The 16,616-nt window shown below is 37.2% G+C and overlaps 1 protein-coding gene across 5 annotated transcripts in view; it reads right to left on the bottom strand.

Annotated features, from left to right (window-relative positions):
• Positions 1–16,616, bottom strand: part of SGTB (small glutamine rich tetratricopeptide repeat containing beta) — a 46,872-nt gene that overhangs the window by 13,602 nt on the left and 16,654 nt on the right. For all 5 annotated transcript variants that reach the window (XM_008049767.2, XM_008049766.2, XM_008049765.2 and 2 more), the window contains exons 4-5: positions 15,518–15,587; positions 10,269–10,368 (exon numbers count right to left, since the gene is read on the bottom strand). In XM_008049767.2, coding sequence (XP_008047958.1) covers positions 10,269–10,368; positions 15,518–15,587 — 170 coding nt within the window. The remainder of the gene's footprint in view (positions 1–10,268; positions 10,369–15,517; positions 15,588–16,616) is intronic.

Genomic DNA, 16,616 nt, shown 5'->3' with positions numbered 1-16,616 from the left:
CATCTATCTCCAGGTATTAATGAGGGTACTCACTGATCCTCAGCATTCCTTGAGTATCTTTTAGTCTCCTGTCAATCATACACATTAGGATTATCTAACACGACTTCTGTCTTACATCAAGCTTATTATTGTAGCCACACATACTAAATAATAGATCAATTATTTGTTAGGTATCTATAAACAGAATGTGTTATATAAAACCGACTCTAGATAGAAGAAGCTAAACGTAACACTGCAATTTCTGGAAGTAGAACCTGGGATATTAAGCCTACCAAAATTACTCTAAGAAGTAACCACATTTGGTGGAAAGCAGAAGAAGGAAAAACAGGAGTTTAGCTCTGATCAACATGAAGATGCTGAGAAATTCCCATCAAAGCTTGGCTTCCACAAAACAGATTAACAACACGTGAGTCTGAGTCACTGACATTTTCCATCTAATGCAAGGATTTCAGGTCAGTAAGCATTTATTCCAGTTATATTATGTAAGAAGCAAAACCTTCCAAACAAGTACAGGTCTTTCTTTTAGAGTAGTTTCACTCAGAGAAAATTTTAGAGGCCAGTCTTGAAAAGTTTCTATACATCAATGGCTGACACACACATATTTACTACCAGAAAATCGATTTCAAAAAATCTCACGCTTATGCCAGTTTGATCTTCTAAGCCATAATACTATCGGAATGAAAAATTCATGGTACAGTAACAACAGAGGCGGAATGAGATAGTACCTCAGAGTAAGCACCATTTCCTACCACTATAGCAAGCGCTCATCCACGAGTGATTTTAATCCATAGAGCCAGGAAGATCCTTTGAGGCCTCAAATCTACTTGTGTATCCTGCCTGGTGTTTGAGTTGCTTGAAGGAGAACAGTTAAGACAGTGAATTAATGTCTTAAATCCTGCCAACTCAGGAAGTTGAATCTGGGATTAGAAACCTACCAAACAAAGTTTCCTCTAAGAATTTAAAACATTTACTGTGAGGGAGGAATGGAGTTTATGGCCTAAGCTTGGAGACAGATTTTTTTTTTAATGATTTTATTAAATATTATAAGCACGGCCTCTGGAAAAAAAATTGTCCAGAAAGTAAGCATGAGGGCTGGGCGCAGTGGTTCAGCCTATAATCCCAGCACTTTGGGAGGCTGAGGTAAGAGGACTGCCTGAGCCCAGAGGGGTTGAGACCAGCTCGGGCAACTTGGTGAGACCTCATCTCTACAAAAATCACAAAAACTAGTTGGGCATGGTAGCGCACACCTGTAGTTTTGGCTACTTGGAAGGCTGAGGTGAAAGGATCACCTGAACCCAGCAGGCTGACACTGGGGTGGCTGTGCGTAGCCGCTGCACTCCAGTCTGGGCGACAGAGTGAGACTCTGACTGGCATCTACTGTAAATCTACTAAAGGTGATTTTGTAGAACAGAAAATCACACAAATCTCATATCTTTTCCACCAAGGTCTTTTTTCTACTGAGTGTATGTGCATGCATACATGCACAGAAACATTCATGAAGGGTAAAGGGATGGAAGGAGGGAGATTTTGAAAAAGGGGATGTAGAGAAAGACATGTGTTTAAAAAAAAATCTGTATCTAAACATTTGCTAAACACCTTCAGGAAACTGAAAGATAATATTTGTCTTTGGAGATCTTTTTTAAATTGTGATTTTAAAAATATAATCAGACTGGATGCAGTGGCTCAAGCCTGTAGTCCCAGCACTTCGAGAGGCCAAGACGAGAGAATTGCCTGAGCCCAAGGGTTAGAGATCACCTGGGCAACTTGGTGAGACCTCATTTCTACAATAAATCAAAAAAATTAGCCAGGGGTGGCGGCACATACCTGTAGTTCCAGCTACTTGGAAGGCTGGGGTGGAAGGATCGCCTGAGCCCAGCAGGTGGAGGCTGCGGTGGCTGTGAGCAGTATACCACTAAACTCCAGCCTGGGTGACTGAGTGAGATTCTGACTCAAAATAAGTATATATATATATTTGTATATTTTATGTATATATAATCAGAAAGTGAATCCTCTATATATAATACTCTGAGTACTTCAAATTTAATGAGAGTTTTCAAAAAGAACAAAAATACTACATGGATTGTATTTGAGGTTGTTACCAAAAGACTACATTCAGGATTTAATGTTAATGTCATATTTTTATTGTATTTATTTGTTCAATTAAAGTTTGTATTTAATAAATGTATATCCATGCCTTCCCAATACACTAATTCTCACTCTTTAGGTGCACATAACATTACCATATAGTATGATTATCTAGCAAGTTTAAAGTAAAAAATAAAACTTAACTATGTTCTTAAATCTGGCTGTGAGTAAGGATGACAACAATTTCATTACTGTGCATAGAGTCTCAGAGAAATTAAGAACCATTTATCTGATGGTAACCTTTTTTTGGGGGAGGGGGGTTGGAGTCTTACTCTGCCGCCCAGGCTGGAGTGTAGTGGCACGCTCACAGCCACCCCAGTGCCAACCTGCTGGGCTCCAGCGAACCTTCCGCCCCAGGCTTCCAAATAGCCAGAACTACTACAGGGGCACACTACCAGCCTGGCTAATTTTTGATTTATTGTAGAGATGAGGTCTCGCCAAGTTGCCCAGGCTGGTCTCGAACCCATGGATTCAGGCAATCCACTCGCCTCAGCCTCTCAAAATGCTGGGATTACAGACTGAACCTGAAGCCTGAAGCCTGGCCTGATGTTAATCTTTGATGATATTCAAAAAAGCTGCAGTGGCAAGGAGGGAGAAAGTAGAAAAGGGGGAAGGGAGAAAAGCACTTTTTAATAAAAATATGTGATGAAATTTTTGGAGAGAAGGTGATACATTGTATTAATGATTTGGGGAAAGATCATGAATAGATGATCAAACATTTGGTAAAAGACTGTTAAAGAACAATCTTTTATTCACATGATCTGGCCCCACAAATTACTTATTAATTACAAAAGGAATAATAAATCTGGTGGTCAGCACCTTAAAGTATCAATCTTAGAATCATCATCAATTGGACAGTTTGAAAATATGTACCTCCTAATATAATGCAATCGTTGGTACACATAATTATTTACGTAAACATCATACCAAAATTTAACCTAAATTTAATCATGAGGAAGCAACCATACAAATCCAGAATATGGCTCATTCTATAAGACAATTGGCATGAACTCTTCAAAAATGCTATATCATGAAAACAAATAATCAAAAGAGACAGAGATACTTTTTAGAGTCAAAGAGACCAAAGTGGCATAACAAAATGCAATGTAAGGAACTTAACTGGATTCTAGATAAAAGATATAGCTATAAAAGATGTTTTGGAGACAACTGGAGAAATGTCAGTATTAACATTAATTTTCTAACAGGTATGTAAATGCCATGATAGTTATATGGCATACACCTTTCTTCTTAGGAGATATAGCTGAAGTATTCAGGATCAGCTAGAAAATCATATATTTGTGTATATGCACACAAACCCCCCAATGTAGAGAGAGGCAGTTAACATGGTAAAATATTAACTACTACTGATTCAAGGGTAAATGTATATAGATGTCCGTCATACTACTCTCTCAGAAAGTTTGAATATATTTTAAATAGGTTTACATTTTTAAAAAATGCATATACATGTTACCATGTAATTTTTACTTTTAGAAGTCATCAGGGAGAGACAATTTTCCCTTTTAAAATCTGAAAGGAATCAAGTCAACTCAAACTTTTGCTGAACACCTATAATATGCTAGATCCTGAACTTGAAATCACAGTATAGTGATGAAGAGAATGTCTCCTGCTCTCCAACTTCATTGTCTAATAGGGAAACAGACATGCAAATAAATAAAAGTACAATAAGTGCAAAAATGAAACTATCAAAGAAAGAGGAAGTACAATGAAAGATGTGGTTAACCCTGTACAGAGGTGTCTAGCAGAACTTTTTGTGATAGAAAAGTTCTTTATCTCTGCTATCAAATACAGTAGCCCCTAGCCACATATGACTAATTAGCACTTGAAATATGCTCATGCAACTGAGGAGCTGAATTTTTATTTGTATTACATTTTAAGTAACTTACACTGAAGTAACTACCATATTGAACAGCACCATTCTATAAAGTATGGTGGGGAAGGGTGTAGGGGCATGGTCAGGAGGTTGGGAAGACAAGAAATGAAGAAAGTCTTCTCCAAAGAAGCAACACCTAACAGGATTTTGAAGGATGACTAGCTGTTGACCAATTAGACAAGGTGGGAAATATTCTAGACAGAGCGGGCAGGACACACAGAACACAGAGAGATGTCCCAACAGGGTATTTCTAAGAAATCAGTGAGTTTCACATCATATGTGCGTAGATAGTGAAGAAGAGAAAAGGAAATACAGTGAAGAGATAACAAAGAGCCAAGATTATAAAAGACCTTATATGTCATGCTGAGGAGCTTAAATTTGATCACGTGGGTATTTGGAAATACTGAACAGAAAGCAAAAGTCAGATTATCAATTACACATTTTAGAAACATCCTTCTGGCAGAAGACAGGAGTACCGAGTGTGAGTAAAAATGGAAGGCCACTGCAAGTCCCTATTGTTCTAGTTTAGCAAAAGTTAAGAACTTGAACTAAGGGCATAGGGAATGAATTAGTTATTGGGGAGGTATGTGGAAAACAGAGGCTTAGAGAAAGACACCCTGATTTCTGGCTTCAGATACTAACAATAAGATAAGGAATAAAGCAGGGAGGATCCGACTCGGAGAGAAGAGTGGGAGAAAGGAAAGAGGAAGATGGTGTTCCAATCTTAACAGCTTGTGATCACAAACTGCAAGCGAGGGGTAAAAGCAGATTTGTGCAGCTCACAAAAGGATGAGGAGAGGCGTCTGAGCCTCAGAGGCCAGGAAAGGAAAGAGAAGCCAGACTATATTTGAATCTTCTGTGAGATGAAGCCAAACATGCCAGTGTCTGGACTGAATAACAATGTGATCTGCACTCTCTGCCTCTGCTGTCTAGTTATCAGGGCATAACTAATGACATTTCAGTAAAACAATACAGTCAGAGACACCATATTTTCAGAACCTTTGCTTTCTTTACCTTAGTAGAACAAAAGCATGCATAAATTTATGTTCTAGTTTGTAGGGAAAAAGGCAGAAAAAAATCAAATGACCTCTCATGTCATGCATAAACAAATTATAGCAAAAATCTATTCCTACAACTGAAGAAGCCTTACCCTGTTTTGGAAAGAAACAAATGTTGCAAGTCTAAGACTATTCTAGGGACTTTGTATATATTATCACTCCTCACAACAACTTATTTTACAAGTGAGGAAACTGAGGCTTAAAAAGATTACGTGGCTGCCCACTTAGCTAGTAAGGGGCAGAACTGAGACTCAACTACAAGTTCAAAAACACACCGAGTTCAAATCCCCGGGAAATAAATGACTACACACTGCACATAAAGGAGGAAGAAAATAAAATGCAAAATGACGAGGTTTCTGTTCCCATCTTTCTCAGAGCTGACACAGCTACCTGCTGTCACTGGCATTCCTTGTTACAACAGCCTGACACTTCTTGATTTTTGCCTTTGATTTTTTATAGTTGGAAACTATGTTCTCCAACTACAATGCCTTCCCCTCCTCTGCCCATCCAGAAGGATCAGTTTAGCTGGTCCTTCAACTCCAACCCCAACTCAAACTTCCCATCTCCTGAGAGGACTTCCTCCCTTACCCTTATGTCTCTTAGTCCATGTACTGCCTGGAGTCATCTATCCACCCACTATTCACCCACCCCAGAGCATGAGTTTACCATGGGTAAAGTAATGTACTCAGCACTGCAGTTGTACAAAAGGGATATGAACATTATGTTTGTGTAGGGACAGAAGACATAGAAAACTGCTGTTCATTTCATGCTGTCAAGGACTTGGAAGTGTTTCAGATCTATACTTAATCATTTGCTGTTTTATGTATACAAGTGCTATTGTGAATGGCCACCTGCTTCACATCATTGGAAATTTCTTATATTTCTTCGATAAGTTTCCGTTCGTCCAACAAGAATTGGTTAAACTCCTACAAGGCACAGCGTTAGATGCTACAGGGAATACAAATAGATACTAGTCCCTTCACCTGAAGAAATAAAACAGATACGCATACAAGACAGAACATATGACAAACCTATATAAATGTTGCACATTGTGGCAAGTGCTAGAAGTACAGGAACAAAATTACATAATAGGTTTTCAAGGAAAGATTCAGGTTTTCCCTGTATCTAAGCTGAGCCTAAAGCATCAGAAGAATCCTTGAAGGTGAAAATAGAAGTTAAATACTAGAAAAGAAAGACTCATGCTTAAGAGATGTGCCAACTGATGATTTTCTAACAAATAAAAAAGTCACTTCAATAAAAAGCAAACTTTAGTTCACCCTAACAAGTTTAATGTGTGAAAAATATTTTGATGAGTAATAGGCCAGGGGCAGTGGCTCACACCTGTAATCCCAGCACTTTGAAAGGCTGAGGCAAGAAGACTGCTTGAACCTAAGAATTTGAGACCAGCCTGCTGGGAGGGAGGGAGGGAGGGGAGGGGAGGGAAGGGAGGAAGGAAGAAGGAAGGAAGGAGGAAGGAAGGAAGGAAGGAAGGAAGGAAGGAAGGAAGGAAGGAGGAAGGAAGGAAGAAGGAAGGAAGAAGGAAGGAAGGAAAGAGAAAAAGTCAACTGGGCATTGCGGCATGCGCCTGTAGTCCCAGCTACTCAGTAGACTGAGGAGGAAGGATCATATGACCCCAGGAGGTCAAGGCTGTAGTGAGCTGTGATCGTGCCACTGTACTCCAGCCTGGATGACAGAGTGAGATCCCACTCAAAAAATGTATATCTATATGTATCTTGATTAGAAATAAAACGGTGAAAAAGAATATTAAAAGGAAGATTTTGATGTGCTATTCTGAGCTCCCAACTCTTGGAAGCCAGTTGGCTAAGAAAAACAGCAAGAGGTAGTGGACGAAATTATAGGCTATTGAGCTATTTCTAGCTATTAGTCTCAAAAAACCCCAAACAATCCTAAAGATTTATTTTATTTGTATTAAATATACAAACATTTCTAATTATTTAGTATTAAAAATCATGCCCTGTTACTGAACTTTTAAGGGATAAAGATACTACTTAAATGCAAAAGGAAAGCATAAGTATTAACTTCAGTTTAACAATAATCAAATAAAAAGCAAGCATAGGTATTACCAAGAATTTATTCTAATATAGTTCTAGTGGACATAAGACTATTCATTAATCCTAATCTAATTAAAAATAAACTTTTTAAGTTCATATTTTCCATATTGATACTTAAAAGTATATGGCTTACTGTGCTGTATAAATAAGTAATTTTGTGATAACGTTTATATCTGATCATAACATTTCATGACACTCAAGTGTATTTATCTCAAGACTGCATATGCCCCCATATGTCAAATTAAAACTTTATGTATACTAATCTCATTCTAGAGAATAAAATTCAAACAAGCATAGGGAATTCATTTTCCACAAATCATTCGAATTTTCTAGTTTTCTGGGCTAGATTGATAGAATGGGTTAATAAATGGATTTTTTTTTTTTTTTTTTATGAAAACAGAAAATAAAGGTGTCCAGCATAGCCAACTAAATTCCTTAAGGACCCAACCCTTCCACGAACAACAAGTATAAATTCTGGACAAAATTTAAATTTTTGTTAACCAGAAGTAGCCCAAAAATAGGAAAAAGGCTAAGCAAACTAATAGTCAAACAACAGAATACTACTGAACAATAAAAAACAATGAACTTCTGATACATGCAACAGCATAGCTGAATCTCAAAACCATTACACTGAGCAAAAAAGCCTTATACAGTAAAATATGCATTATTTCTTTCATATGAAATTCTAGAAGAAATAAATCTATCAAAAGTGGTAGTACATACCAAAAGCAAAATAAGAATTTAACAAATAATGCTAGAATATGCTGATATACAATTATGTTATCTAGAATTAGGTCAAATGAGAGCCCTATAAGACTACTGGTAGGTTAGACCAATGTCAGGTATACTAGGTTAACTTCTGAGAACTACACTTTTAACAGATACAGGTAAACTGGAATATGTCTTAAGCAAAGGTATAGGACTTGAAGCTGTACTACCTAAGTATAATGGAAGAAACTTCAAACATTTAATGTGGAGAAAAGAACTCAAGTAAACATGGTAGTGAACTTCAAAATGTAAGGTACTGTCACAAAAAAGAAGAATCGCAATTATTCTGGAATTACTATTAAGAATTAGATAAAGCCAACTGATAGAACTACAGAAGCTACAGGAAAACAAAATCAGTGTCAATATAAGGAAGACTTTTCTGAAAGTTAGATATAACCACAAGAAAAAAGATAAGGGAAGAAAGAGGGTACTGTCTCAATAAGGTGTGGCTATCCAAAATACAATAATAACTCTGTGGAAGACTGAAACAAATATAACTTAAAGACCTCTTTCAAATCAAAGAGCCTACTATAAAATAAAAGATAATTTTTATAAGGCTGTCATAACAAGTTTCAGATGGATTAAAATAGTCATACCAATTTCCAACACAGATTTGATATGATAAAATTTACATATGAATTTTTGAGGACATAAACATTCAGTTTAAGAAGGTATAAATAGAAGATTTAGAAGAAAAAAACACAAATGGCCAACGTTTTAAAAATATCCAACCCACAGTAAATAAATACAAATTAGAACAAGTGATATGTAAATAATAGCAAATTAACAATAATTAGGCCAGATGTGGTGGCTCCCACCTGTAATCCCAGCCCTTTGGGAGACTGAGTTGGGATGATCGCTTGAAACCAGGAGTTTGAGACCAGCCTATGCAACATAGCAAAACCTCATCTGTACAAAAAAATCAAAAAATTAGCCAGGCATGGTGGTGTGCACCTGTAGTCTCAGCTACTCAGGAGGCTGAGATGGGAGGATCCCTTGAGCCCAAGAGCTTGAAGCTGCAGTGAGACATGAACATGCCACTACGCTCCAGCCTGGGTAACAGAGTGAGACCTTGACTCAAAAATAATAACAACAATAATAATAATATTAATAAGTAATTTGAGTTTAGTGCTAGTAAAAGGGGTGTGGCCAAACAGATACACTCCCAGGGGAAGGAATTAATTTTCAAAATATTTTCAAAGAAGTTTGGACAATTCTGCAATTTGCATCAGCAATTTTTTAAATGTTTATACTTTTAGACCTATTAAGTGCATTTCCAGAGATAAATCTAAAGTTCAGAATACCTGCAGCACACAAAAAAATCTTAGAAACACAGTTGTTCATTGCAGATTTATAATACCGAAAAAAAAGGAAACAACTTCAATGTCCACTGGTAGGTCAATAGAGAAGCAAACTAAAGTACATCTAACCACTTATTCAAAATAATTTTTACTGAGTACCTGTTTGTCAACCACAATGATAGGTGCTGAAAATATTAAAAATAATGAGAGGTAGTAATAGACTAATTTGTAACCATTTAAATAATGTTTGTGAAGAATTTCAATAAAATAAGGACATGTTTACAATATACCCAGCAAACAAAGCTAAATGTAAAATTAAATAAACTGGTTGCCTCTGAGTGGTAAATTTATGAGTTAATTTTTTCTTTTTCCTTTTTTTTTTTTTTGAGTTGGAGTCTCATGCCATTACCCAGCCTGGAGTGCAGTGGCATGTTCATGGCTACCCCAGACAATCCTTCCGCCTCAGCCTTCCAAGTAGCCAGAACTATAGGCATTACCATACTTGGCTAATTTTTTGATTTACTGTAGAGATGAGGTCTTGCCAAGTTGCCCAGACTGTTCTTGAACCCACAGGTTCAGGCAATCCTCTCACCTCGGCCTCCCAAAGTGCTGGGATTACAGGCTTGAGCCACTGTGCCCACCCACCCCCCTTTTTATTTTTGAGAGGGTCTCGCTCTCTTGCCTAGGCTGGTGTAAATGGTGTGATCATAGCTCACTGTAACCTCAAGCTCCCAACAGCTAGGACTATAGGTGTGCGCCACCACACTCAGCAATTTCCTCCCACCCCCCACACCTCAGAGAGACAGAACCTCACTATATTGCCCACGCTGGTCTCAAACTCTGGGCCTCAAGGGATCCTCCCACCTCAGCTTCCCAAAGTCCTGGGATTACAAGTGTGAGCCACCGTGTCTGGCTGTTTCTTCCTTCTTTACGTTTTTCTAAACCTTCAGATTTTTCTAAATGAATTTTACAGTTTTCCTTCAGAGCTATTAATCCAAATGTTTAAAAACCTGTCACAATCATGATAATTTACCTGTTGCAATAGTAAACAGCATTATTGGGATCCATTTCTATTGCCTGTGTGTAACAATCCACTGCAGCAGCATAATTTTCTTCTTTCATGTGGTTATTGCCTAAAAGAAAGTAGCCAATATGTAAATATAACAGATAGGAAAAATTATAAACTCTGGCAGATACATTTTAATCATAGAAACAACAGTAAGATCGGTCTCGTGATTTTTCAGTCCCAATGGAGATAAGTTCTATTTTGTACCATAGAGTTATTTCGCTTTCAGTGTATTTGACTCATTGTAACAATGCAGAGTTTTAAGAATTAATGTTTGGACACCTTATAAAAGCCAAGCTTAAGTGAGTAAAAGCAATACTTATGACTATCTTGTGGCAAAAGTGAATCCTTTCTCACCACTCTTATCTTCATCTCTCTCTTCCCTTTGAGAACTCCCCCAGCAGATGCAACACCCTCCCTAATTACCATCTCAGTCTGGACCTGGGCTTCCATTCCTCTCAGTCAAAACACACATCTGCTGAATAATCAAGCTCTCAGAATTCTGCTGTGGGTAAGCTGGTAAAACTAATCATGCTAGCATGATATTGGTAGATAATATTTTTATGTGCTATCCCTTCCAGAGATAGATTCTTTGTAAAAGAGGATTTGGGGAGATTAATTTCTAGAAAGATAGAATTTCAGACAGTATGGTTAGCCTACAAAGTACTGATTTTCAGGAAGAGCATCTGCAGACACATCTGGCAATAATTTAGCTAAGTAAACAACTGGTCAGCAAAATAAAGGATTTCTTTCATATTCCATTAAATGGAAAAAAAAAAGTGTCCCGCTCACTTATGAGAACCATTGTTCAAAAATGAGACTATTAGAACAATTGAGATTATAAAAGGAAAGACTTATAGCCCAAAGCCTCTATGATTCCTCCCAGCTCTCTCTAAACCGGAAGCTCTTCTGTTAGCCATGGGCTTGGTGTTTTTTTGGCTTTTTTGTTTTGTTTTTTGAGTCAGAGTCTCACTCTGTCACCCACTCTGAAGTGCAGTGGCACGATCACATCTATTGCAGTCTCGACCTCAGGTGATCCTTCTGCCTCAGCCTCCCAAGTAGCTAGAAGTAGAGGCACGCACCACCACACCTAGCTAATTTTTTTGATTTATTGTGGAGAGGAGGTCTCGCCATGTTGCCCAGGTCAGTCTCCAGGGTTAACTCCCAGGTTAAGGCAGTCCTCTTGCCTCCACCTCCCAAAGTGCTGGGATTACAGGCATGAGCCACCATGCCTGCCTTCTGGTGTAGCTGTGTTCTTAATAGATCATTAGCTACTTCATAGAAGGAGGGAAGTGTTAATTTGCAGAGAAAAAAACCATGAAGATTAAAAGAAAAGCATGAGATAAAAGCATTTAAGCCATAAAAAAATTACTGCAAATTACAAATCAGAAATGAATATAAAGAGATACTGCTAATGAATACATGGTTTCTTTTTCTATAATTGACTGTGGTGATGATGGCCCAACTCTGAATACACTAGAAACCGATGAATTGTACACTTCAAAGAAGTAAACTGTATGACATATGATCTCAATAAATGTGTTTTGTAAGTAAAAAACATTATTTTGAACCAAAGAAATGAATATAAAGCCTCTAAGGAAACTGAGAGGATTACATAGTTTGTTTTTTAATCAAGCAAAAAGTTAACAACATTAGTCCATATGTTTAAATATATTTCCATGTCAAACATTTAATTTTCCATGTTATTGAGATTTTGTTATTGCTGCAGGGTCTTTTTTGTCTTGGGTGGCATTTTATGATTACTACTACTAAAAGTTTATTGTATGCTTTTTCCTGTAAACCACCTTAAAAGTGTAGATACAATAAGGTAACATATCATAGTATACATATATGTAAATACATATATATGTCATAAACATGACATATATATGTATACTATGATATAAGTTAATAATAAATAACTTCAAGTTGGTTGGGCGTGGTGGCTCATACCTGTAAAAGGATCCCTTGAGCCCAGGAGTTCAAGACCAGCCTGGACAAATAAAGTAAGACTTTGTCTCTACCAAAAAAAATTTAAAAATTAGCCAGTCGTGGTGGTACATGCCTGTAGCCCTAGTTACTTGGGAGCCTGAGAAGGGTTGATTCCTTCAAAGTTACATATAGTGAGTGGTGATTGTGTCACTGCACTCTAGTCTGGGCAGTGTAATGAGACCCTGACTCAGAAAAAGAAAAAAAAAACTTCAAGTCACCAAATATTTAATATACAAAAATTGAGGACACAAATGAAGACATCTGTAAAAAAAAAAAAAAAAAAAAGGAGATAAATAAAGCATTTTATAGCTACATGGTTACATGGTATTCTCCTATAAAACTGTCTCCTTTAATTCACAACCCTATGAGATTTACCTATACTTCTGTGCCCTGTCAGAGAATGAGAGCAAGGAACATTTCTTGATTTATTCTCATCATACTGCAGCTTTTCAGGAGCAAAGAGCACAAGATACTTGAAAGCAATGTTCCAGGAAGGTACTCAGCTGGCTAGAAGCCCTGAATAACACAGTCAGATAAGTGACTCAGATGAGTGCAACATGTAGCCTGGAATGACTGTGTGCCTGACAATCTACCATGGCCATTTGTTTCACACAAATAGTAAAGTCTGGGTAAAAAAGACAATCACTTTAATTATTTAAACAGATCAGGGAGTGTAAGTGCAGTTTTGTTACGTAGACATATTGTATAGTGGTGAAGTCTGGGTTTTTAGTGTACCCATCACCTAAAGAGTGTACGTTGTACCCATCAAGTAATTTCTCATCCCTCATTGTGCCCACCCTTCAGAGTCTCCATTGTCTTATTAATCCACTCCCTGTGTCCATGTGTACACAGTCTTTCGCTCCCACTTATCTATTTATTTTTTGGGAGTTGGAGTCTCAGTCCATCACCCAGGCTGGAATGCAGTGACATGCTCACGGCCACCCCAGCGACAACCTGTTGGGCTCCAGTGACCCTTCCGCCTCAGTCTTCTAAGTAGCTATAACTATAGGTGTGTGCTACCACGCCCGGCTAATTTTTTTGATTTATAATAGAGATGAGGTCTCACCGTGTTGCTCAGGCTGGTCACAAACCTAGGGGCTGAGGCAATCCTCTCACCCCGGCCTCCCAAAATGCTGGAATTACAGGCTTGAGTCACTGCACCTGGCCTATCTCTCATTTATAAAAACATGTAATATTTGACTGTTTCTGAGTTATTTCACCTAATCACTTTAATTTTATATGTAATATGTCTTACATATGACAGGTGTTAGTGAAAATAAAGAATAGACGCTCTGGTTGAAGGCAAAAGCAGTAAGTAGTCTAAAAATTCAGTCTACCTATGCTGCAACAGTGAGTCCCACCCCCCACATCCCCTACCTGCATCTTACTAACATTCATTATATCGAAACAAACTCTACAGGGCATACAATCTCCCAACATTCTGTCACGTAGAGGGAGTAAATGTGAGGGACAAAAATAAAATTTCAATTTGCCATTTACTCAACATTATGACTAGAGCTGCAGAAGTAAAACGTTAGTAGAATATACACTTTACCAGTGAAGACTTCACACGCTACAAAAACCTGTGTGGGGAAAAATCATATTAAACTATTCCAACTAGAAACTAATATATGAAAAATGCATTTGTATTGGGATAGTTTAAGTTCAAATTCTTTAGGGAATATTGTAACTCAAATGACAGTGAGGATCTGGTGACTTATTTATTTTGCATGTAATTTATGAAAGTCATACTATTCTAAGGTTTTAAGGCACTGTGGTGACATCATTTCTTAGAGAAAATTTTTAAAATGGAATACTGACACCCATCTACTCGTTAGAAATGCAACACTTTATAATGTAATCCAAAGAAGATAATCACAAACTAGTAAAAAGAAATACAGACAAAGATATTGAAGATAGGGTTACTTATGTTTACAAATGTATCTGCTAAGTAAGCAAGCCATGGTCAAACAGTACCGTGTGACATTACATAGTCATTAAAAACAGCGATTACAGAGATAGAGAAATGTCTAGGCCCAAGGAATAACAAAAGCATACTCTTTTCCCTGTCTAGCTTTTAAGATACCAAGTGTTTTGTTTGTTTTTTTTTTTAACTCAACAGTCTTCTTCAGGGGATGAACTAAAGAAAAGCCAGAAAATAATTCTGTGTGTAGCTTCTAAGGTTTTAGAAGCTTATTCCCTAATAACTCTCTGGCTATACATAGGGCAGGGAATGTATTGTGTCTCAATCACTGCAAAAGATAAGGACCATGTCCTATAGCTTTGTAATGCAAACTTTGTAGGCCTGACTTGGCTCTCCTCTATAACTTAGCATAATTGACATAATGGAAAAATTGAACACAGATCCTCAACAGCAACTTATTTATTGAAACCAAGAATGCTTTAACAGGCCAGCTATTATAACATTTAGCAATATAGTCATCAAATGTGCTAGCAGACAAACAAGCCAAGTGCCATATGCATGCATTAACAAATTTCCAAGAACTCAAAAACACTATAGATATGAAAGTCAAAATAATACTGAACATTTTTTTCCCTCTCTTTATTTAAACATAAAGGAGAATATGGGATCCTAGAGTACAAGTAGCAGATACAGTTACAAGGAATCAGTCCTTGTAACTTTCAAGTTTTCTTGAGGTCTTTTTTGGTTTTTTTGGAGTCAGAGTCTCACTCTGTCATCCAGGCTGGAGTGCAGTGGCATACTCACGGCCATTGCAGCCTCAAATTGCTGGGCTCAGGTGATCCTTCTGCCTCAGCCTTCCAAATAGCTGGAATCACAGGCGTGCACAACCACGCCTAGCTAATTTTTTGATCTATTGTGGAGATGAGTTCTCACCAAGCTGCCCAGGATGGTCTGGAACCCCTGAGCTCAAGCAATCCTCTCGCCTCAGTCTCCCAAACTGCTGGGATTACAGGTGTGAGCCACCACACCCAGCTTTTCTGCAAATTTTACTCACAACAGACCTGCTTCTCCTGAAGCCAGCCACACCTACACTGCCCACAGCAATTGTGCATTTCCAGGTTTTTTGTGCATCACATTCATTTCCGTTTCATAAATGTCATGTGCACATATGACAATTCAGCCTTGGCAGTGTAAGCCAGAGTATATCAATTGACAGTTCCTTTCTCCAGAGTTTCAGAGTTTTGTAAACTCTCCAGAGTTTCAGTTTACAAAATAAGTAATTTGTATATGAAATATTCACCTTCATCTTTCAATTGGTCAGCTTTTCCCACATCTTCAGGCACTGAATTTGAGAGGGGTAGAACATCATTCTGCAATTAAATAAAAATCAGTGTGCTTCCCTTTAGTTCCATAGAAAGTCATCCTAGAATACTATAAAGTAATAATGAATTACCCACATTTTAAGTAATCTAATTCCATGATGAAATTTAAAACCTAAATAATAGTGTAAACAAGATATAGGGCAAAAGTCCTCTCTCATACTTTTATTAGAAATATATGAATATGTGGAATTATTACAGAAAATAATAGCCAGCTGTAAATTAAATTTTTTAAAAGTTTGTTTTTTCCACATGCAGCAATCCCATAAAAAAATAGAAACAGAAATATAATCAAGTGATTGTTTATATTAGTAAAATTTTGAAACAAAGTATTATATCTAAGAGATATCCTAAGTCAAAATCACAGTTTACAAAACAAGCATTTATAATATGGTCATATTATTTAAATACATTCGCACACAAATTAAAAAACAAAGACTGGAAAGATGTATATTAGAAGAAAGATTTTTCAGGCTATCTATTTTATTTTCTTTACATATTGTCCAAATTTTTTAAAATAATGAGCATATATTAATTTCACTATAATATTTTAAAAAACATTATACAATTTTTAAAGCACCTATTATTATCCTCAAGCTTCTTTTTCATTAATAAGGTTCAAACCAAAGGTGTTTATGAAAACTAAATTAAAAATTCAGAAATATCTTGAATGGGGCTAGGTGCAGTGGCTCATGCCAAAACGCCAGCACTCTACAAGGCTAAAGTGGGAAGACTGCCTGAGCCTAGGGGTTCAAGACCAGCCTGGGCACCATAGCTTGCCTCCACAAAAAAATTTTTAAAAATTAGCTGGGTATGGCACATATACTCCTGTAGTCCCAGTTACTCAGGTGGCTGACACAGGAGGAGAGCTTGAGCCCAGGAGATGAAGGTTGTGATGAGCCATGATTGTGCCACTGCACTCCAGCCTGGACAACAAAGTGAGACCCTAACTCGAAAAAAAAAAAGAAAAAAGAAAATAAATAAATAAATATATATATATATATATATATATATATATAT

This window comes from Carlito syrichta, unplaced genomic scaffold (assembly GCF_000164805.1).
Source record: "Carlito syrichta isolate Samal-C Ts95f unplaced genomic scaffold, Tarsius_syrichta-2.0.1 Scaffold136712, whole genome shotgun sequence".
NCBI lineage: Eukaryota > Metazoa > Chordata > Mammalia > Primates > Tarsiidae > Carlito > Carlito syrichta.
Note: the sequence above shows the minus strand (reverse complement) of the source record. Positions and strands in the feature narration are given on the sequence as shown.